This window comes from Bos mutus, chromosome 1, assembly GCF_027580195.1.
Source record: "Bos mutus isolate GX-2022 chromosome 1, NWIPB_WYAK_1.1, whole genome shotgun sequence".
Taxonomy (NCBI): domain Eukaryota; kingdom Metazoa; phylum Chordata; class Mammalia; order Artiodactyla; family Bovidae; genus Bos; species Bos mutus.
In genome coordinates this window covers 64,486,270-64,511,107 of record NC_091617.1, presented here as the reverse complement: position 1 = coordinate 64,511,107, position 24,838 = coordinate 64,486,270, and the positions used below count along the sequence as shown (strand labels likewise).

The 24,838-nt window shown below is 36.2% G+C and overlaps 2 protein-coding genes across 2 annotated transcripts in view; one reads left to right on the top strand and one right to left on the bottom strand.

Annotated features, from left to right (window-relative positions):
* Positions 1-4,031, bottom strand: part of GTF2E1 (general transcription factor IIE subunit 1) — a 55,727-nt gene extending 51,696 nt beyond the window's left edge. Inside the window, exon 1 of the mRNA XM_070369976.1 lies at positions 3,910-4,031. The gene's annotated coding sequence lies outside the window, so the exon portion shown is untranslated. The remainder of the gene's footprint in view (positions 1-3,909) is intronic.
* Positions 1-24,838, top strand: part of RABL3 (RAB, member of RAS oncogene family like 3) — a 46,278-nt gene that overhangs the window by 11,610 nt on the left and 9,830 nt on the right. Inside the window, exons 3-4 of the mRNA XM_005911430.2 lie at positions 18,055-18,184; positions 22,391-22,505. Of these exons, the coding sequence (XP_005911492.1) occupies positions 18,055-18,184; positions 22,391-22,505 (245 nt within the window). The remainder of the gene's footprint in view (positions 1-18,054; positions 18,185-22,390; positions 22,506-24,838) is intronic.

Below are 24,838 nucleotides of genomic sequence, written 5' to 3'. Positions count from 1 at the left end.
CCCGTTGCCATTTACTTTGTTGTTTTGGGTTCGAATTTATACACTGTTTTTGTGTTTCCTGTCTAGAGAATATCCTTTAGTATTTGTTGGAGAGCTGGTTTGGTGGTGCTGAATTCTCTCAGCTTTTGCTTGTCTGTAAAGCATTTGATTTCTCCTTCATATTTGAATGAGATCCTTGCTGGGTACAATAATCTGGGCTGTAGGTTATTTTCTTTCATCACTTTAAGTATGTCTTGCCATTCCCTCCTGGCTTGAAGGGTTTCTATTGAAAGATCAACTGTTATCCTTATGGGAATTCCCTTGTGTGTTATTTGTTGTTTTTCCCTTGCTGCTTTTAATATTTGTTCTTTGTGTTTGATCTTTGTTAATTTGATTAATATATGTCTTGGGATGTTTTGCTTTCCTTCCCCATTTTAGAGAAGTTTTCAACTATTATCTCCTCAAGTATTTTCTCATGGTCTTTCTTTTTGTCTTCTTCTTCTGGACCCCTATGATTCGAATGTTGTAGCGTTTAATATTGTCCTGGAGGTCTCTGAGATTGTCCTCATTTCTTTTAATTTGTTTTTCTTTTATCCTCTCTGATTCATTTATTTTGACCATTCTATCTTCTAATTCACTAATCCTATCTTCTGCCTCTGTTATTCTACTATTTGTTGCCTCCAGAGTGTTTTTAATTTCATTTATTGCATTATTCATTATATATTGACTCTTTTTTATTTCTTCTAGGTCCTTGTTAAACCTTTCTTGCATCTTCTCAATCCTTGTCTCCAGGCTATTTGTCTGTGATTCCATTTTGATTTCAAGATTTTGGATCAATTTCACTATCATTATTCGGAATTCTTTATCAGGTAGATTCCCTATCTCTTCCTCTTTTGTTTGGTTTGGTGGGCATTTATCCTGTTCCTTTATCTGCTGGGTATTCCTCTGTTTCTTCATCTTGTTTAAATTGCTGAGTTTGGGGTGTCCTTTCTGTATCCTGGCAGTTTGTGGAGTTCTCTTTATTGTGGCGTTTCCTCACTGTGTGTGGGTTTGTACAGGTGGCTTGTCAAGGTTTCTTGGTTAGGGAAGCTTGTGTCAGTATTCTGGTGGTGGAGCTGTATTTCTTCTCTCTGGAGTGCAGCGAAGTGTCCAGTAATGAGTTATCAGATGTCTATGGTTTTGGGGTGACTTTGGGCAGCCTGTATCTTGGAGCTCAGGGCTGTGTTCCTTTGTTGCTGGAGAATTTGTTTGGTATGTCTTGCCCTGGAACTTGTTGGCCCTTGTGTGGTGCTTGCTTTCGGTGTAGGTATGGAGGCATTTGATGAGCTCCTGTCAATTAATGTTCCCTGGAGTCAGGAGTTCCCTGGAGTCAGGGTTTGGACTTAAGCCTCCTGCTTCCAGTTATCGGTCTTATTTTTACAGTAGTTTCAAAACTTCTCCTTCTATACAGCACCATTGATAAAACATCTACGTTAAAGATGAAAAGTTTCTCCGCCATGAGGGTCACCCAGAGAGGTTCACAGCATTACATGGAGAAGAGAAGAGGGAGGAGGGAGTTAGAGGTGACCCGGATGAGATGAGGTGGAATCAATAGAGGAGAGAGTGGGCTAGCTAGTAATCACTTCCTTATGTGCACTCCACAACTGGACCGCTCAGAGATGTTCACGGAGTTATACAGAGAAGAGAAGAAGGAGGAAGGAGACAGAGGTGGCCAGGAGGAAAAAAGTGGGGAATTAAAAGGAGGAAGACAGATCCAGCCAGTAATCAGTTCCCTAAGTGTTCTCCACAGTCTGGAACACACAGAAATTCACAGAGTTGGGTAGAGTAGAGAGGGGTTAGGGAGGAGACACAGGCGACCTGGTGGAGAAAAAGAAGAGTCCAAAAGGAGAGAGAGCAGTCAAGCCAGTAATCTCTCTCCCTAGTGGAAAATGGGTACTGAAGATTGGGTTCTTAAAGGTACAAAATTGGTAACAAATACATAAACGCAAAAATTAAAAATCTAGAGTAGAGTTTGGAATTTCAAAAATACAATGTTAAAGAAAAGAAGAAGGAAAAGAAAGAGAGAAAAAAAAAAAGTCGCAAAAATTATAAAGAAAACATAGGTATAAAATTGATAACAAATACCAGAAAGCAAAAGTTAAAAATCTAGAGTAGAGTTTGGAATTTCAAAAATACAGTGTTAAAAAAAAAGAAGAAAAAGAGAGAAAAAAACAAACAAAAACAAAGTCACAAAAATTATAAAGAAAATATAGGTACAAAATTGATAACAAATACCAAAAAGCATAAATTAAAAATCTAGAGTTGAGTTTGGAATTTCAGGTACACAATGTTATATAAAAGAAGAAGAGAAAGAAAGAGAGAAAAAAAAGTCACAAAAATTATAAAAAGAAAAAAATATAGGTACAAAATTGATAACAAATACCAAAAAGCTAAAATTAAAAATCTAGAGTAGAGTTTGGAATTTCAAAAATACAATGTTAAAGAAAAGAAAAAAAAAGGTCAAAAAATTATAAAAAATATATATATGAAGTTTGCTTTAAAAAAATAGGGTCTTTTTTTTTTTTTTGTTTGCAAAGTAATAGTAGGTTATAAAAGTGAAAATTAAAGGAATAATAGAGGACTTAAATTTTTTTTTTAATTTAAAAAAAGAAAGAAAGAATGATCGTAAAAATAGTAAAAATATATCTAGGACTTTCTCTGGTTTTGTTGTCGGTACTGTGAGTTCAGTTCATTTTCAGCTAGCTCCTTGGTCTGACTTATATTTCTCAAGATCTATAGGCCCCTTCCTATGTAGATGGTACTAACCACAGGGTTTTAATCTATTGCTTGTAGCTTCCAAGGCAGTTCCCTCTGTTATAGCTTCTTCTGTTTGCTGGTCTCTTCAGTGTCTGGTTTCCACCCTGACACAAAGGGGACGGTGGAGGACACTTTTTTTTTTTTTTCTTTTTTAGACTCACTTGTTCAGTCACGCTGTGGGGAGGGAGGGACGCTGCAAACAAATAACACTGGCGTGTGCTCACAGTGCCTCAGCCACACTGGGTCTGCCCCCACTCACGGCGCACACTGCTCAGGCTCTAGGTTGCTCCTCTGTGGCCCGGGAACCATCTGTGGCTGGCCCTGGGCTGCTTGCACCTCTCAGGTCCAAACCGCTCAGGTTCAGGCACTCGGGTAGTCCTCAGAGGCCTAGACTCAGTTGGGCCTGCGTTTTGTGCCCTTCCCAGGTCGGAGCAGCTCAGCTGATGAGGTGTTTGGCAAGAGCGATTGCTGTGACTTATCGCCTCCCCGCCGCTCAGTTATCTAAGTGTACAACCGGCGCACCTTCTCAGGCGGATGTTGACCGCCCAGACCCCCAAGAAATCTTAGTTAGCAAAGAAGCCTGGTTATAGTTTTATAGATAATGTCTCTCTAGGGCTGCAATTGCCCCCTTCCGGCTCTGGCTGCCTGTCACCGGAGGGGGATGGTCTGCAGCCGGCTATCTCTGTTCAGTCCTTTGTTCCGTGCTCGGGCCTGGCGGTGTCTTAGGTTAGGGCTGGCTTTTCGCGTGGTAGATATCCCACAGTCCGGTTTGCTAGCCCAAATTATTTCGCTCAGATAGCGCTCGGGGTATTCAGGCCAGATCCTTACTCTAAGCGATGCAGTCCGCGCTGCAGCCTCCCTGCCCAGCCCCCGCTTGCTAATGGCGTGTGCAGGCTGTGCTGCTTCTCTGCTGGGGGAGTTACTGTAGGGTTCATAATCTGCGGGTTTTAACTGTTTATTTATTTTTCCTCCCTGTTATGTTGCCCTCTGTGCTTCCAAGGCTCCGCACAGATTCGGCAGTGAGAAGGTTTCCTGGTGTTTGGAAACTTCTCTCTTTTTAAGACTCCCTTCCCGGGACGGAACTCCGTCCCTCCCTCTTTTGTCTCTTTTTTTGTCTTTTATATTTTTTCCTACCTCCTTTCGAAGACTTGGGTTGCTTTTCTGGGTGCCTGATGTCCTCTGCCAGTATTCAGAAGTTGTTCTGTGGAATTTACTCGGCGCTTAAATGTTCTTTTGATGAATTTGTGGGGGAGAAAGTGTTCTCCCCGTCCTACTCCTTCGCCATCTTCTCATGTTTTCTATTGTTTATTTCTCTGTGGTGCATTCTGGATAATGTACTCATATTCACTTTCTGGTTAACTAAGAATCTCTTCAACTGTGTCTAATCCATTTTTTAATAAATCCACTCAGTTTTTTAATTTCAGTAACTGTAATTTTTAATTTCTAGTTGTTCCTTTGGTTCTTTCTCAAACGTCAAAATTTTTCAAAATATTCTGATTTTTCATTATCTTTTTTTATTTTAATCATTTTCAACATAATATTTCGTGGTTTCTTTGGATTATTCTATTCTTTTTTCTGGGTGGATAGCAGATCTCCTACTTGCTGTATATGCTGACTCAGCCTCATGGAAATGTACCTCCTGTATGGTTTGTAACTCTTTGAAGATGACCACATCTTCAAACAGAATTTTTTTTCCCACTTCCCTTTTGAAGTCTTATATTTTATGTTTTGAGAGTACAGTGCCTTTTTGTTCCTGTTGCTGCAGAGCTCCAGAGATTTCAGTGGTCCCTGTAATTTCTTGGGTTGGAATGTCCATGCCATCTTAATAATGTAAAGTCCCCCAGTATCCAATTGTGGTGTCTATATTTTGTGGATCTTTCATCTGCTCTCTACAAGATCCCTGACAGAAAGTTTTTCCTGCTTTCCTGATCCAGTGAACTGTTTTTCCTACTCTTTTTCACTGACTGGGCTGCTCATGAAGGGTCCACATTTCAAGAAGCGAATCTGTTCTTTGTCACTCATCCACATATACTCTCGCTTTGAAAGCTGGAAAATGGATCCCTATTCTTGTCTGGGCACTGTAACTCTGGGGACCAACCCTTGAAACTATATCTGAGTCTGGGTCAGTTCCCAGTTTACATTCTAAACTTTTTTTCTTCATTTCTAGCATCTGGGAAATTTCCTTTTTTTTCTCTCTCTCTCTCCCTCTCACTCTTTCTCTCTTGAGCTTGTCTTTTTTATTTTAAAAATATATTTTTTGTGTGTGGCATTTCTATGAGTTGGAGTCAGAAGGAACTTGTCTGTGTCATTTCAGCCTACTGTGTTCCCAGATTCTTAGCTATGGGAAGAAAAAGAAATTGTAGATAATGAGTTCAGTGGCAACTTTAAGTTTGGTACACCCAGTAATAAGTTCTGGGCATGATTTCCCTTTGGACTTTTTCTAGCTCCTTTTCCTTGAGAAAGCATGACGTACTGAAAAGAAACTTAAATTTGAACTCCCACTTCCTTGGTCAGTCCCCATATTGCCTTTGCTTTTTAAAGAGAGACAGACTAATCAGCTTACTTCTCTGAGCCTTGTGTGTTATTTCCAAACTAAAGGTAAATAATACCTGTTTTATCTAGCCTACAGGTTTGTAGGGAAGATCAGAGAAGCTTAAAACGTGTGAAGTTACGGTCTAGTGCTTTACAATTTGAAATTGAAATTGAACATAAAATTCAATCTTCTGCCCTGCTTCCACTTGCCCCTCTTATCCATACAGAGCCCAGTCTGCTCATGTAATTTATGTTTTGTCTTATTTGGGGGTTTTTCCCCTTTTCTTATTGAATCGGCTAAATTTCCATTCAGAACAGTGTTAGTTAGAAGCAGTGCTAACAGGCATCCTTGTCTCATTCCCAGTCTCAGGAAATTTTTAATGTAATACCGTTAAATATGGTATTTGCTATAGGACTTATTGTAGATATACTTTATCAGATTAAAGTTACCTTCTCTTTCTATTTTGATGAGAGTTTGTATCACAAACTGGTGTTGGATTTTATCAGGTGCTTTTGCATGGTGATCATAATTTCCTTTCTTTATTTTTTAACTATGGTAAGTTTGTTGATTGATCTTTAAATGTGAAACCAACTTTGCATTCTTGGAGTAAATCCAACTTGGTCTTGATGTATTCTTTTCATAATATTACTGGATTCAGTTTGCTAATACTCTTTCAAATGTAGTGTGTTTAGTGTGTTAGTCACTCAGTCGTGTCTAGCTTTTGGCGACTCCATGGACTATAACCCGCCAGGCTCCTCTGTCTCTGGGATTTCCCAGGCAAGAATACGGAGTGAATTGCCATTTCCTTCTGGGGATCTTCCCGACCCAGGGATCAAACCTGGATCTCCTACACTGCAGGCAGATTCTTTACTCTCTGAGCCACCAGGGAAGCCCTCTTTTTTTTTCTAATATTTACATCTAAACTCATGAGAAACATTGGCCTATCACCGTTCTTTCTTATAATCTCCTTGTGGGATTTTAGTATCAGGATTATGCTAGTCTTGTAAAATGAGTTGGCAAGTTTTATTTCTGTGTCTGTTCTCTGGAAGACTTTATTTAAGTTTGGTTTTGTTTCTTCCCTAGGTATTTGGAAGAATTCACAATTAAAAACCTCCAGGCCTAAAGTTTTCTTTGTGGGAAGTTTTTAAATAACATTAAAGAAAATATGAAAATGACTATATATTTCTTCCAAATCAATTTTGGTAACATGTTTTTTAAATAATGTATCTATTTTGTGTAAATTGTCAAAAAATTTATTTTTATATCCTCTGTCATCTTTCATTATCTGTAGGATCTGTAATAATATTTCTTTTTTTTAATTTCTGATAGGGGTAATTTGTGGCTTTTCTCTTATTTTCTTGGTCAGGCTTTCCAGAGTCTATCAAGGACCAGTTTTTGGCTTTGTTGATTTTATCTACTACATGTTTATTTTCTATTTCATTAATTTCTGCTCTTTACTCTATGATGTCTATACTTTCTTTGGGTTTAATTAGCTGTGTTTTTTTCTAACTTCTTGCACTAGGTGGTTGTTTCGCTGGGTTTGTTTCGGGCTTCCTTTTAGAGCTCTAAGGCTCTAAATTTCTTTCTATCTAGGCACAGCTTTAGTTGCCTCTCTGAAATTTTGTTCATTATCATTCAGTTTAGAATACCGTCTAAATTCCATTATGATTTCTTCTTTGACTCATAGGTTGTTTAGAAATGTACCACTTAATTTCCCAGCTTTGAGAATTTTTTTTACCTTTAAATTATTGATTTCTAGCTTACTTTCATTGTGTTTAGAACATATGATATATGATTCCATTTTCTGAAATTTGATGACATTTGCTTCATTCCAAAGCAAATTCATTTTGGTAAATATTTAATTTGCACTTGAAAAGAATGCAGTTTTGTAACTGCTGGCACGCATTGTTCTAACTATATCAATTAGGTCAAGTTTGTTAATCTTTTTGTTCAAATCTTGTCTATCCCAACTGATTTTCTTTGTCTGCTTGTTTCATCAGTTGCTAAGGAATGAGTATTATAATCTCCAACTTTAAGTGTGGATTTGTCTATTCCTCATTTTAGTTGTGCCAATTTTTTGTTTATATATTTTGAGGTTTTTTACTAGATGTGTACTAATTTAAGATTGTTTAAACTTCCTGAAGGATTTAACATTTTATTATTGTGATATATCCTCTCTGTATCCAGTAATACGTTGTACCTTGAAATCTATTTTGTCTGGTAATAAAACAGCTAAATCCACTTTTTCCCCCAGTTTTATTGAGATATAATTGACATGTGACTTTGCATTAGTTTAAGGTGTAGAACATAATGACTTGATACATGTCTATATTGAGAAATTATTACAATATCTTTATTAACGTGTAAGGTTTTTTTCTTGTTTTCATGAGAATTTTTAAGATCTAAGTGTCATTAAAGAATGAATGGATAAAATGTATATGCAATGAAATATTATTCAGCCATAAAAAAGAAGCAAATTCTGCCTTTTGAAATAACAAGAATAGACCTTGAGGGCTTTATGCTAAGTGAAATAAGTTAGAGAAAGACAGTCTTTGTATTAGCACACTTAGTTGTGAAATCTGGAAAAAAACAAACTCATAGGAACAGAGAATAGATTGGTGGTTGCCAGAGTCAGGGGTGGAAAAAGGGGAGGGTTATTACAGGTAAAGGTAGTCAAAAGGTACAAACTTCCCATAATAAGATTAATAAGCTCTGGGGATATAAGATACAACATGGTGACTATAGCTAATAGTACTATATTATATAAACCAATTTATTTTTAATGTTTTGTGGTATATCTTACTTCTATCTCTTATGTTTCCTATACCCTTATATTTATAATGTATTTCTTGTAAATAGGATACAGTTAGGTTTCCTTCAGAAACCTCTGCTTTTGAAGAAAGTGAAATTAAAGTTTCCTTGAGTTAGCTTATGAAAGACTGCCGAGTTTTGAGCTCCCTCCATAGTTCCAGGAAACACTGGAGAAGATGTAAAACTACCCAAAGGGAGTCTGGAATAAAGGCCATAGTAGATGAAGATGGTGTCATGTAATAATGCGACAGATTTTACTGCAATGAATGTGTTGCTGCTGCTAAGTCACTTCAGTCGTGTCTAACTCTGTGCGACCCCATAGATGGCAGCCCACCAGGCTCCTCTGTCCCTGGGATTCTCCAGGCAAGAACACTAGAGTGGGTTGCCATTTCCTTCTCCAGGAATGAGTGTGTTACTGACTCCTTTAAAGCCAGGCTGGCCTGAATTGTATTACTATGGAAGAGTGGAACATGTGGGGATGAAAACGACCTTGCTTTTATTACTCTTTGTTGAATTGGGCCGGTTGATGTGTCTTGTTTGAGAAAAATGCATTTCTTGAGTGACAGCATAAGTAAAAGGCATTTTTAAACAATAATTTTAAGGAAAGTTCTGATAGACATATAACTTATTTTGACTGTTGTTATAACAAAGTGAACAGTTCTTCCCTCTAGCAAGAATGATTAAATCTAATAAGACTTTTATCCAGATAACTTGGAAGAACACATTCTTCTCTAGCAGCTTTTATATTGCAATTACAGCCTCTCTCTTATTGAAACCTATGATGAGGATATCCAGAATCAGTAAAGATCCATAAATATACACTCTTCAGAACTCTTAAAAACAGTTGCCCCATTTAGCTCATTTCACATCTGTTAAGAGCCAGCTAAAAACAGAGATGGTAAAGGTGATAATATAATTGTTTAATTCCAAGTGCTGGGTGAAGCTAATGATGTTGAAGTCTGTGAGTGAAAGTCAAAGTCGCTCAGTCATATCTGACTCTTTGTGACCCCATGGACTATGCAGTCCCTGGAATTCTCCAGGCCAGAATACTGGAGTGGGTAGCTGTTCCCTTCTCCAGGGGATCTTCCCAACCCAGGGATAGAAAGTATGTATTCAGTAATTATTAACATTTTGGATTTAGTATGCACTGCAGAAGTGTTCATAACTGAATTGAAGGAAAAAAGGAGAAAAGTTTTATTTTGTGGTATCCTTCATTCATTACTGTGTTCTTATTTTGTTGCCCGAAGTCTAATGGGACCAATATAATGCATGGCTGTGCTTAATTATGAAAATAAGACTTACAGAATTTAATATTTTCACAAACTATAAATAAGGAAATTGATTTGTCATTTCTAGTTTACTTTAATGGGATTTTTAACTCTAATTTACACATTGCATACAATCAATATTTATTGAATTCCTTTTGGGCAGCATAACAATATGCAAGCAGTAGGGAGAAAAAAATTTTTTAGAGGCAGTCTTGTTAACACTAAGAATATGAGCTGGGAACAAGTAGGTGGGCCAAGGGTTTATATAAATGATCTTTAAAATAATAGTATTATTGAATGATGGCTAACATTTTTTTTAGTGCTTACTTTGACTAGGCACCTATTTAATATATTAATCCATGACCCTTAATGCTCACAGTCTGTCAAGGTAGATACTGTTAGCTTCCCTATCTGACACATGAAGTAGCTGCAGCCCAGAAGTCTTAACTGCTTTGTTCATGTTCACACTGCCAGAAAGTAATGGAAATGGAATTCCAACGCAGACAGTCTGGTTCAAGAGCCTGTGCTTTTGATCACTATTTTGTATTACCTTTTGTTCCAGAATGGTGTTAAGAAAAAGGTATTCTGGTGTTGTTAAATATAGTAATGACTAGATTCATGTGAAGATTTAAATTTAAATGAACTAAAATTAAAAATTTAGTTGTCTAGTTAACTAACCACATTTCAAGTGCTCAGAACTCACATATTGCTGATAATTATTATATTTGACATTTCCATCATCACAGAAAGTTCTGTGGAATAGCTCTTGTATAGAATATAAGTGTTACAGCAGTTGATGAGAAAAAGTGAAGTGCTTGTGAGGAACAAAATTATACTGAGTGTTAATGATTAAATGGGTAGCCTGGGCAACAGACAGCTGGACTGTTCCTTAAGAAGGGGGATATATATTACAGGTGAAAGAGAAGGAAATGGAAATTCTACTCTGGACATGATGAATGGAGGGATCTATGAGCTATCCACCCGAAGCTGCTGAGAAAGCATTTGACATGCTGAAGCTTAAGAGAAAATTCTGAGACGGAATCATCTCTGTGGGGATAATCTTGAACCATGAGAGCTAATGAGGTTTTCAGAAAGGAAAATTTAGAAAGAGAAGAGCTGAGGGAGAGCCTTGAGGTATATTTAGGGAGTTGATGGTGAAAAGCAGGGTCAGAAAAAGGAAGAGAGAGGAGGAATAGCCAAGGTGATGAAAAACCACAAGAGCAAAAAAGAGACAAGACTCTCATGAAGGAGGGATTGATTTTTAGTGTGAAATAGTATAGAGAGATAATGACTGAGAGGAAAAACTGCATTTGGTAATGACACAGTGCTGACCTTTTAAAATGCAATGGAATGTTAATAGAAACCAAATGATGTGAGTAGGCAGAGAGAAAATATAGACAGAGGTTTAAATCAATCTTTCACAAAGTTTAGAAGTTAAGTAAAAGAGTAAGTGAGTACAGAATAGAAGGGGAAAGTGAAGGGTTTGTTTTTTTTAATAGAGGAAATGAACTTGGGTGAAGGCAAAACAGTTAGCAGAAACCTTCATGATATTATTCATTCATTCATTCATTTGTTCATTCAGTATATATATTGCATACCTCCTGGGTATCAGACACTGTGAAGAATGAGGCAAATTCAATTCCTGTTCCCCTGATACACTCACATTGTTGACTTTTTTCTGTCCTGTCTTTTCTCCCAACTGTCTCCTAAGACTCCTACCTTCCTGCCTGTCTTTAACAATAGTTTACAGGCACACATATCAAACCAAACTTATTAAAGAACATTTAAAACATACACTGCTCTTTCCTGGTGTGTGTCATTTTCTTTACTAAATTTGTTTCTTCTTTTTATAAATTACAAACAATGAATAAACTCTTCAAATGAGACAAAACCTGTTATACTTGATCTTGACTTGGTTTCCAATAAAAAGTAAAGAGGTGAGTAAATGAGAAGGACCAAAGTTACAGTATGGTTCCTTTTCCCATTTGATGATCAGCACATACTGTTGCTGCCTGTTGAGAAAAACCATTCCTTCTGAGCTGTAAAGTCTGTCATGACTAAGTATTGGATCCCTGATGACCTGATTTAAATATAAAACACATTTCTTAGAGTTTGGCATTACCCTCCATCATGTTGAACTCTTAGTGTAGCAGCAAGGTACCACTTAATGTGTCAAGAGCAATACTTGTTATAATGTCATGCTTTCCCTTGGAGATCACTTACCCATATAAAAGATACAATGTCATAGCTGCAAGCTGTGGTTTAAAGTTCGTAGGACTCGTTACATTTGAAGTAAGTTAAACTTAGTTTAATTCAGCAGTTTGGAAAGGAAGAAGGGCATCTTCTCTTCTAATTCTGGAAAGAAACATGAAAAGATTTGATTAAGAAAAGTATTTTGTGGTGAAGAGTATAGATGAGTAGGTCAGTCCAGTTTTGAAGTATGTACTGCCAGAAGGGAACTGCCTAACAGACTTGGTACATTGCAAGGCTAGGAGGGCATGCTACCTGCAAATTGTGTTACATGGTGGCTGTTATGGAATGAGTTACAGTCATTTAGGGGAGGCAACATTAGACATTTGAAATACCAGTAGAGACAAAAGTGATGTACTTAAATGGTTGTCCAAGTTAATTATGTATCAGAATCACCTAGGGAGCTATCTTTCAAAATTCAGATTTTTGAGCCCTACTCCGGAGGCATCAGGAGTTGTCCAAGAATATTTTTTTTAAATAAGCCTTCCTATTGGTTCTAATTTAGTTTGTTCTCAGAACTGTACTTGAGAAGCGCTGGAATTCAGTAAAATAATAAACAGAATATAATAAAACCTTAGAGGATGAGACACCCTGAATCTTTTCTTTGATTTAACCAAGCATATCCAAATATCTAATATGTGCTAGGTATTATGCTATGTTCTAGGCTTACAAAGTTGAATAATATAGTTCCTGCTTTTAAGCTCAGGAATCTAATAGAAGAGATACTGGCAGATAAATGACAGTGTGGTTAGTGAAATGATAGAACTGTGCAGCATATTATGGAGCAAATAGGAGGACTACCTAACCAGTCCTGGTTGGTTTTGGAGCCAGGGAAGGTGGCAGGATCAAGAGAGCTTCATCAAAATAGCTGAGCTTTTTGATACCAGATAACTAATGCCTTATAATATCTCATATTGTTCATTTCAGTGGTTGTGCTTAGAAATCTTGATCAAATGTATTAAACATTTTCTTGTTTTAAAAACAGAATTCATGTAGTTTAATCTTTTTATTGATGATTTAACATGATCCTTTATTATGTTATTTATGCCATATAATTGCAAAATAGTGATAACTTGTATCACATTCTACAGAATTACTTTCTGTTACCACAGTGGTCCACAACTACTGTGATTTGGTAATGTCATTTGTGTTTCCTGTCCTCTTTGTTGCCATTCTAATCATTGTCTTCTCTTAATGTCATTGTGGCTATCTGTAGAATATCTTATTTATTTAAAATTTTCCTTGGACATAATGATTTGGATCTAAAAGAAAGAATGTCATTAAGTAAAAAGTATGAAGCATTCTGTTAAATATAGTACATGTATTTTATGATATATATTTTAACTACTCAGCTATCTTTTTTAAATTAATTTTTATTGGAGTATAGCTGCCTTACAACGTTGTTAGTTTCTACTCTGTGCTATGCTCTGCTTAGTTGCTCAGTTGTCTTCGACCCTTTGCGACCCCATGGACTGCAGCACGCCAGGTTACTCTGTCTGTGGGATTCTCCAGGCAAGAATACTGAAGTGATGCTCTCCTCCAAGTGATCTTCCTGACCCAGGGATCAAACTCAGGTCTTCCATCTGAGCCTCCAGGGAAGCCCAAGAATACTGGAGTGTGTAGCCTATCCCTTTTCCAGGGAATCTTCCCAACCCAGGAATTGAACAGGAGTCTCCTGCATTGCAGGTGAATTCTTTACCAGCTGGGCTACCAGAGAAGCCCAATTTCTACTCTACAGCAGAGTTAATCAGCTATATGTATACATGTATCTCTTTTTGGATTTCCTTCCCATTTGGGTCACCACAGAACATTGAGTAGAGTTCCCTGTGCTATACAGTAGATTCTCATCTATTTTAAACTTAGTATCAGTAGTGTATATATGTCAATCCGAATCTCCCAGTTCATTCTACTCAGCTGTCTTACTTTTTAATTCAGAGCCATTTGATACACATAATATAACTTCTTCATTTTCATTTTATAAGCAAGTAAGCTGAGACTCAAAGATATCAGGGATTATCAGTAACAGTCAAGGAGTATGGTCAGGCCTCCTGATACCAAAATAGTTTCAACTTTCTATAAAATCAGTGATTCTTAATTCCTAGGGGTTATAGCAAAGTCATTTGAAGAATTTTCAAATTATGCATGCCAAACACTGGACCCAAAAGTAACTGATTCAGTAAGTCTGGCATGTATATTTCTTTTTTTTTTTTTTTAAGGACTTTTTTCAGCTTTGTTTAGATATGATTAATAAAATTATAAGATAAATGTATATTGTGATGATATTCTTATACATTGTGAAAGGATTCCTCCCATCCAGTTAATTAGCACATCCATCACCTCACGTGTTTATTTGGTGAGAACATTTACATTCTACTCTCTTAGCATATTTCAGTTAAACAGCCGAGTGTTCCCAACTACACTCACCACATTGTATATCCTCAGACCTTATTATTTTAAAGCTGAAAATTTGCACCTTCTTACCAAATTCTCCCTATTTCCCCCACCTCTGCAACCCCTGGCAAACACTTTTCTGTTTTCTGTTTCTATGAGTTTAGCCTTTTATTCAGATTCCACATATAAGTGATCAGATCAGATCAGATCAGTCGCTCAGTCATGTCCGACTCTTTGCGACCCCGTGAATCGCAGCACGCCAAGCTTCCCTGTCCATCACCAACCCCCAGAGTTCACTGAGACTCACATCCATCGAGTCAGTGATTGCCATCCAGCCATCTCATCCTCCGTTGTCCCCTTCTCCTCCCGCCCCGAATCCCTCCCAGCATCAGAGTCTTTCCCAATGAGTCAACTCTTCGTGTGAGGTGGCCAAAGTACTGGAGTTTCAGCTTGAGCATCATTCCTTCCAAAGAAATCCCAGGGCTGATCTCCTTTAGAATGGACTGGTTGGATCTCCTTGCAGTCCAAGGGACTCTCAAGAGTCTTCTCCAACACCACAGTTCAAAAGCATCAATTCTTCAGCCCTCAGCCTTCTTCACAGTCCAACTCTCACATCCATACATGACCACAGGAAAAACCATAGCCTTGACTAGACGAACCTTTGTTGGCAAAGTAATGTCTCTGCTTTTTAATATGCTGTCTAGGTTGGTCATAACTTTCCTTCCAAGGAGTAAGCGTCTTTTAATTTCATGGCTGCAGTCACCATCTGTAGTGATTTTGGAGCCCAGAAAAATAAAGTCTGACACTGTTTCCACTGTTTCCCCATCTATTTCCCATGAAGTGGTGGGACCGGATGCCATGATCTTGTTTTCTGAATGTTGAGCTTTAAGCCAACTTTTTCACTCTCCACTTTCACTTTCATCAAGAGGCTTTTTAGTTCCTCTTCACTTTCTGCCATAAGGGTGGTGTCATCTGCATATCTGAGGTTATTGATATTTCTCCTGGCAATCTTGATTCCAGCTTGTGTTTCTTCCAGTCCAGCGTTTCTCATGATGTACTCTGCATATAAGTTAAATAAACAGGGTGACAATATACAGCCTTGACAAAACTCCTTTTCCTATTTGGAACCAGTCTGTTGTTCCATGTGGCTTATTTCACTTAGCATAACTCCCTCAAGATCCAACCATGTTGTTGCAAATGGCAGGATTTCCTTTTTTCTCGTGGCTGAATAATGGAAGAATATTCCCTTCCCACAGTTTTATATCCTATCTTCTCTGTTCATTCATCATCCATTAACAGACACTTGAATTGTTGCCGTGTCTTGGCTGTCGTGCAGTAGAACGTGAGAGTGCAGATAATCTCTTTAGCATCCTGTTTTCATTTCCTTTGGATATATACCCAGGAGTGGAACTGCTGGGTTATTTGGTAGTTCTATTTTTAACTTTTTGAGGGACGTTTATTCTGTTTCCATAATGGCTGAACCAGTTTACTTTGCCATCAACAGTGCACAAGGGTTCCCTTTTCTCCACGTCCTCGCCTACACTCGTTATCTCTTGTCTTTTTGGTAACAGCCATATTAAGAGGTAGGAGGTGCTGTCTCATACCTTTAATTTGCATTTCCCTTCTGATTAGTGATATTGAGCAACTTTTCAGGTATTTGTTGACCATTTGTCTTCTTTGAAAAACTCTGCCCAGTTTTTAAATTGGGTTGTTTGGGGGTGTTTTTGCTATTGAATTATATGATTTCTTTATATATTTTGGATATTAACCCTTTATCAGATATATGATTTGCAAATATTTTATCCCATTTCATAGGATGCTTTTTCACTTTGTTGCTTGTTTCCTTTGCTGTATAGAAGCTCTTTTACTTGATGCAGTGCCACTTGTTTCTTTTTTTGCGTTTGTTGGCATGCATATTTCTAAAACAGACAAATTCTTGAAAGACTCTGGTGTACACCCCTGAACCATCATGTTATAATCTAGTTCTTGTCTGTATTCTAATAGATAAGGTTGGAGTATATCAGATTTCATTTCTGAGTAATAATATGGTACAAGCAATAAATGCTTATAAAGTCTAGACCACGAGAGAGAGATTTCAGAGTTTACTCTGAATAAAAGTCATTGGAGAGTTTTGAATTGAAGGGGAATATGATCTAAGTTGCATTTTGAAATGATCACCGTAGCACTACATGCAGAAGAAATGGAGAGTGGTGGGAAAGTGAGTCACTGAGGCTCTAGTGGGGAAAGCAGTTAGATGATTACCCTAATACAGGCAAAGAGATGGATAGAGGCTTTGAGGGTATTAATAGTAGAGATGGTGAGAAATGAATGGGTCTTGGGTATATTTTTAAGACAAAAGCAACAGGATTTGCTGATAAATCAGATATGTAATGTGAGAGGAGTTAAGTTTTAAGTTAAGAATTCAATCTTAAGTTTTTGGCCCTTCAGGTAACTAGAAGGCTAGAATTGCCTCTTACTGAAGCAGAGAAAATGGGAGAAGAATGGGTTTGGGAGGAAGACTGAGATATTATTTTTAGATATGTAAAATTTGAGGTGCCTTTTAGACATCCCAATTGTAGTATGGTGATATGGACTGATAAGTCTGAGGTGGAATGGATCCAGCATGGATGTAAATTGCAGACGGATTCTTTACCATTTGAGCCACCAGGGAAGCTCATCGACATATTTATGACATTTTAAATCATAAGGTTAGATGATATTGTCAAAAAAGCAGGTGTTAATAGAGACTCAAGAACTAAACCTTGGAACACTCTAACAATTAGAAGGTAGAGAGATGAGGACAACCCAAATAGAGACAGAAACGGATTAGACGGTGAGGTGGGAAGAAAAGCAGAACAGTATGATATCCTATAAGTTAAGTGAAAAAAGTACTAAAAGAGGAGTGATTAGTTTTATCAGACAGTAGAGTAAGATGAAAACTGTTCATTGATCATTGGATTTAGCAATATGGAGACTATTAGTGACCTTGATAAGGAATATTTCCGTGGGGTGATTGAGACAAAAGGTATGACAAGGAATGGGTTCAAAAGAGAATGTAAAGAAAAGAACCAGAGACAGTTGAGAAGAGACAACTCTTTGGAGGGCTGTTGTTATAAAAAGGAATAGAGAAGTGGTATGGTAGCTAAAGGAAGACATGAGGTCAAGTTTTAAGATGGGAAAAATTATGGCAGTGTTTGATGGTGGGAATTAACCAACAGAGAGGAAAAAAAATTTGATGATGAAAAAGAGAATTGATAGAGCTACCTCTTTGATAAGAAAGAAGAAATGGGATTTCATGCTTAAAAAGGGGATTTGGCCTTAGGGACACAGACAGTTATCTATAAGAGCTGCAAGGAAAGTAGATTATATGGGTACAGATGCAGAGAGTAGATAGATAAGGGAAGAGCAGGTTGTAGACATTCTTTTCTGTTTGCTTCTGTCTTGGGAAGCAAGCTTATTAGCTGTGCTTGAGGATAGGAGAGAGTTATTGGAAATTTGAAAAAGAGGAGTAAGTGTGAAATAGCTATCTAGGAGAGGAAAAGTAGAAATCGACTATGGAACTGACTAAGGGACAGCTTCAAAGGTAGACTGGAATTTGAAGTGAATCCAGTTAGCTTGAATTTATATTTTTCTGAACATTATATTCAGTTGCAGACATGGAATACAGGAAAAGGTGGATATAATCAAGGTTGAAATGTTTGGTGAATACTATGTTGGGGGGTGGGGAAGGAGTGACAAAAATGACAAATAGTGGAACTTTTGCTTTGTTAGGAAGGAAGTGAAGATTTGGAAGTGGAAGGGAGAACTTTGGAAGATGTTAGGAACAATGAACCTTAGGAACCTTTGGGGTCAGAAATTATTTTTAGAGTTGGAGTAGTAGAGAGAAGCTGAAAAGACGGGAGGTGGTAATCAGAGTCAGAGGGTAAGCTGCTGATATGGAAAGGCCCAGTGCTTTAAGCTGGAATGAGGAGGCTTACCAGTTTTCTTAGTGGCTATAATAATTATTCTGATGGATTGATTTGTTAGGTTCATGACTACAAAGAAGGAACTCCAGAAGAGAAGACCTACTATATAGAATTATGGGATGTTGGAGGCTCTGTGGGCAGTGCCAGCAGTGTGAAAAGCACAAGAGCAGTATTCTACAACTCTGTAAATGGTAAAGCTTTTTTTATTTTTACCATATTTTAGTGGTCTCAGATCATCTGATGTGGAATGCTGGACTCAGTTTAAGAAAGATATAGTACAGTCACAGCTCTTAAATCTGCATAACACATTCCAGTTTGTGTTTTCTAGATTCTGACTATGTATTTCAGAACATTAGATATTTGCTTTGTCTAAGTGCCTCTGTTTACATTATTGTCATAAACTAAATATTGAGACATAAAATTGTATTCTTGGTACTCGACATAAAACATAGAACTTTCAAAACACTGTCCCCTGGGAGTGCTTGCTGTTGCTTTAGTCAACTGAGTGTGTACCATTAGGAGTCTCATGGTCTAAGCCAGATGTCACAGAGATACTGAGATTTCTTTCATCTGCTCCTTAGAGAGAGGCCTATGTAATTATAAAAGCTACCTAAGGATGTTTTCAGGGGTGCAGAAATTTCATCCAGTTATGTACAAACACCTGGAGCAGACTTCCAGATAGAAGTGTGTAATAGGACATGATTGCAGTTCATAGAGTGCCTACTGTGTGTCAAGGAACTAAACTGTTGGCACCTATGATTTACCTCTAGTTGTTTTTTTTTTTTTAATATTTTTTAAATTCAGTTTTTACCTTTTTTTTTTTTTTACTGTGAAATATAATTTCAGCTTCTCTTTGATTGATATACCAACAGATTTAGCATCTTACCCTTCCTTTCTGATAGATGCTTAGTTATTAATTGGGCTTCATTTATACTATACTTAGATCTCATTCAATAATAGGTAAGCATTGTAATTATTCAGTACCATCTTCATTACTTATATTCTTTTTTCAATATCTTATCTCCCATATCATAAGGTTTTGTAGATACTATAAAAAGTAGAGAAGGCTCTTGTCACTGGATACATACTATAGAATACAGGATGAGTTGTGTTAGTTGTATCAGAACTGTTTTGCATTTAACTCAGAATTCTATCTGAAAGTGTCACAATCTAACTGAAGAAACAAAATATTCATAAATGAAACAAAATAGTTAAACATGGTGACTAATATATGATATCATAATACATGATAAAGTACATGATAATATCATGTATTAATATAATGTATATAAGTGAAAAAACAGCTAAGACTGGTATAGTGTTAGGTGACTAATGTTAAAGAGCAGGAGAGAAAGAAATGAGGCCTGGTTTATTATGTTGGTCAAATGACTTGTCAACATTGGTATCAATCTGATTTGGCAAAGAGAAGTTTGGATAAATGACACTTTTGCTGTTTGATCTTTTTGAGAAAGAATTAGGATAAAAATTATAAATAAATAATAAAGTTAAGGACTGTTCAAATCCTAGAAACTTCATGGAATTCTGAGTTGTGAACTTAGTAAATACTTAAGAAGTCCATCTACATCCATATTTATTTGGTTATCTTTTTTATACCTACTATCCATTAGTGATTTGTGTCTTCCTTGAATATTATTGAAGTAATTTCATACACCCTGTGTTAGTTTTACAGGTAAGACTGAGATACAGTCCTGCTTCTTAAAAAATAATCCCTGTTACTTGATGTATACCTATTTTTTCAGAATTTAGTGCTACTTTTGGAGCTAACCCATTGAAAGTGAAAGAAAGTGAAAGTGATTCTAGAAAGTACTTTTATTGTAATCATTGGTAATATTAGTTTATATAATAGCACAATCTTCCTCCATCTTCTTCCATGAACTATACTCAAGAACTGCAATCTTTGTTTCTATTATGAAGGATTTGGACACTTCAGTTTTTTCTGTCAAGTTGATGTATGGCAAAACCAATACAATATTGTAAAGTAATTAGCCTTCAATTAAAATAAATAAATTTATATTAAAAATATAAAAAATAATAACCCCTGTTAAGAACAATCTTAATAGGGATTCACAGACACAGAAAAGAAAATTATGATTACCAAAGAGAAAGGTAGGGAGGGATAAATTAGGAGTTTGGGATTAGCAGATACAAATACTATGTATAAAATAGATAATAAGGTCCTACTGTATAGCACAGAAAACTATATTCAAGATCTTGTAATAACCCTACAATGGAAAAGAATCTCATATATATATGTATATGTGTATAAATATATCTGAATCACTTTGCTGTACATTTGAAACTAACACAGTATTGTAAATCAATGATACTTTAATTTTTTAAAAAAAGAGAAAGATCAGTTTCTGAGTTCTTTGAGCCTGCCTCTGGAACATTTCTCTTATTAGAGGCATTCAAGGTTCTTTACTCAATCTACCATCCTTAGTTTTCTAAGAAACAGAGCATAAGGATCATTCCGTTCAAATACACAATCTGTTCTTAGCAATAACTTTCTTCCCTCAGTATCCTGCCTCTTCCCACTGTGATGACTGAGGCTGATAATCCCTAAAGGAGACCTGTAAAGTGTCTCTCGCTTTCAGTTTTTAAAGATTTAGCACCTATTCTGATCAGCTGTCACCCTGACTTCTTTCCTTTGGGCCTCACTGTGTCCCTTCTAGTTCATAGTCTACAAAGCATGGACTCTCAGCCCAAATGAAAGAAGGAACATAAGGAAAAGGGTGCTTAGTGCCCTTAAAAACTCAAAAGCCATAAATAGAGATCCTCAAAACATCTAATAACTCATTTAGGCCTTTGTAATTTTTTCACTGTCTCAGCCAAACTCACTCATATGTTTGTATTTATACCTAGGAAATAAGGAGAGGAGAAAGTATCTGCCATTCCTTTGCCCTAAAGTGACTTTATTCTGCTTTCCTCCAGTCTTTTACTGTCAGATTACTTGATTTCAAATCCTGGCTGCCCCACTTACCAACCTCTCTGAGCCTGTTTCCACATGTATAAAATAAAGATAATAATTCTTATTTCATAGAACTGTTCTGAAAATCAAATTAGATGACACACGGAAAGCACAATATGTAGTACATAAATACTGAATAAATATTAGCTATAATTTTTGATAGTAGCTCTTTATTCCTTTTTCAGTCTACCCTTGTTTCCTTAATGCGTATTGAAGCCCCTCATTGAGAAGGTAGAGTGAATGCAGTTGGACCGGGGAGCCAGTGTCAGATCTCTGTTTGTTCTAGATGCCAGGAGAAATGCAGATTTAACTTGAGCCACCTGGAACTAGTCAGCTATCACTTGCACAAGCACCTTAGTTGTAGTGTCCATAAAACCTAGAGGAGCCAAATCATTCTAACTCTCATGCCCTTCTTTTTTCATATCTATATATCTTACATCTTGAAGATGGGAGAATCGTCAGTTTCACATTCTTTCTTCACAGTAGAATCTGGGTAATATAGGAAAGAGTTGGGGTTTGTTTAAAAACATATAGTCTCTTGACCACAAAATGATACTCTAAATTTCTCTAGGCATTAAAACATTTCCTCTATTGTATATATTGTATCATAATTACCTGCTTTGCCTTTCTGTCTAGGATCTTAGCTGATTCTATTTAATTGTACTTCTCAACCTCATTATATTTTACAGTTTTGCTCAATCTCTAGAAAGTCCATCTATTTTCTACTATTCATACTTCTTAACTGTCTTTTCCTATCTCCTTATGGCATATTTCTTTTGCTGTGTTTTAACTAAATCTCTTACAGATTGAGCAAGCTTACATAGCTAGGCATTAATTCAAAGAACTAAATGATTAGACTTTTAAGTTGATTAGGTCCAGGTAACCTACAAGAAAACATCTTGTCAGCTAAAGAATAGGAATTTGTATCAAATTAAATCAATACCGTTTAAATAAATTTTTATTATTAAATATTTTAATAAGTGTAAATAATAGGTGTATGTATGATGTCTATGACAGATGCATAGTGTAGAAAAATAATCTTTTTGAATGAATATAATTTCCTATATACTTAAAGTAGTTTTGATTCTTTTCATTGATGAAGTAGTTGTATAATTAGGACCAGGCAGAGTAGGCACTCATTAAGTGTTTAATGAAGGGAAAAAAGACATTCTAAAAGCTTAATGAAATTTTTGTCAGCCCTTGTAGAATTTTTTTTTAGTTATATAACTGACAAAGAAAAAAATTTAGTTAATTATTTGCAAGAACTTACAGAGGAAATTTTTAAATAATCATGTCTGAGTTTGTTAGTCATACCAGAATGCATTCATTAAGGAATCTAATGCTTTGTCACTTGCAAAATGAAGAGGAAATGTTAAAATATTGACACTATTTTCTCTGATTATTTTAGGCATTATTTTAGTGCATGACTTAACAAATAAGAAGTCATCCCAAAACTTGTACCGTTGGTCATTGGAAGCTCTAAATAGGGATTTGGTGCCAACTGGAGTCTTGGTAACAAATGGGTAAGTCTAAATTACTTCACAATTGGTTTGAAATGCTATAGCAGTCACAAGAATGTACCTTCCAAAATAACCGTTTTGTAAGATGTTTGATTTGCAAATATTTTCTCCCAGTCTGTAGTTTGTCTTTTCATTCTCTTAGCAGTATCTGTCACAAAACAGTAATTTTTCATTTTGATGAAGTCTGGTTTCTCTGTTTTTTTCCTTTATGTATTGTGTTTTGAGAATCATGTATAACAACTGTTTGCCTAATCTGTGTTTCTTTTAGAAGTTTTATAGTTTTTGGTTTCCTTCTAGATCTGTGATTCACTTTGAATTAGTTATAACGTTGTGAGGGTTTAGTTGAGGATGACTTTTGTATCTGAGTGTCTCGTTCCAAATTATTTGTTTTTCTGAATTCTTATCTTCTCCAAAATGGTAGATAAATACAGTAGTCTGAAAGATGCAAGGTTTTTTGTTTTTACCAAAGTGGTATTGTACGTATAATACGAAAACCTGGTTATCTGTCTCTTTTGATGTTAAGGTGTTATCAGCCTTATCCATTCATGATAAAATTCCTGATTTGTTTTTTACCTAATGATTTAAAAAGAAAAAAAGGATTTCATTACCAAATTTCAAATTGGATATAAGATTTAATGAAAGAAAATGAGCGAAAAGGAAAGCTAAAAAAAGAAATGAGAGAACAGATTGTGTGTGTATATATTTATATATATATTTCATGTAACATATATGTTATGTTACATATATACAATAAACATATGTGTGTTAACTTGCAATGGATTATGAAAGACTGCAAGTGACAGAAATATATGTGTCAAAGATGATGTTTGTTAAAATACATACAAAAATTTGTATGTAAGCCAAAGTTAGAGTATGGGGCAGAAAAGTCCTAAAGGAAGACACTTTCAAAGCTTTATTCTTGGGACTTCCCTGTCAGTCTAGTAGCTAAGACACCACACTCCCAATGCAGGGAACCCAAGGTTCAATCCCTGGTCAGGGAACTAGATCCCACATGCCTCAAATAAGAATTCGCACACTGCAACTAAGACTTGGTACAACCCAATAAATAAACATGCACTTTTTTTTTAAAGAACTTTATTCTCTAATAAAGCAATTTTCAGTTTTGGACCATGTCTCTTAAGTCAGCATTGATGTTGGTAAGAAGAAACAAAAGCCTTGAACTCAGACTGTTATTGGTTTTGATGCAGTAATTAGAATGATAATATTTTTATGAAATGGGAGGTAAAATAGTTCAAAACAATTGTGCTCCAAGGCTGAACAGTAATTGAGGCTCTGTAAGGTTATCGTGAAGGGCAAAATGATTTGGTAATTTTGCACACACATACACACAAGATTTAGATTATTTAAAGAGAAAGAAAAGTAATACCAAAAGAAGGAAAAAGCTGTGCTCACCTGGTTTGTATTGGTTGGGTTATGCAATATTGATTTACTAACATAAGGTGTTGCAACCAGATTTTGCTGACTGTTATAAACTGAGCTTATAATATGTCAGAAATCCAAATCTGTTTTATTTTTCATACGTGAGTAGAATTTATATTAACTGAATAATATTGAGCTCTATGTTCCTTTCAGTAATAGAGTGACCCAAGGCCACCGACCCCAAGTGATTCTTACTGCCTGTCCTGTGACTCCATGGCTCTCATGTCAGGACAGACAACTATTTGTTGCTTAATTCTTTACTTTTACTATTCATTTCACATTTAAGCTGTTTCCTGTTTCTTTCCCTTTCCATTGGTTGAATCCATCTTTCCCCAGGATAGCATCAGCTATGGTTGATTTATTCTGGCCTCAGCATTCCTATTTCTTATTTTCCTGATATGATCTATTTTTCTTTGCTATTCACAGATAGAAATAAGTATGGTGGATGTAAAGTTTATGTGTACTCCAGAAGGTACCCAGAAGCTTGGCATTCCCCTCTGCCAAAAGGCTTGACTGTGTGCTAGGTTCCTGGATTTTCTGTCCACTGAGGCTTGAATCCACTCTGTATATCTCCTCAGAAAAATTCCTCAGCTATTAGCCTTAGAAGACAGAGAAGACTTTTTAGAAGTCAGTCAACCTATTTTCATATACCTGGTGGGCTCTCAGTTTATTCAAGTAGTCCTTAAAGACCCAGGGACAAATTTTGAGTAGTTGAATTAATAGTTGGAACTTGAAGGATGGTGAAGACTGATTGAAAAATGAAGAGGCATGTGTAAGAAATTGGGAGAAAAGTAGGTTTTCAGATGATGGGTGAGCAAGAGTTAGTGAAGTATATGTAAAATAGTATAAGCTAGTTACATTTAAATATTACACATCTACATCAGAAAATATAAATT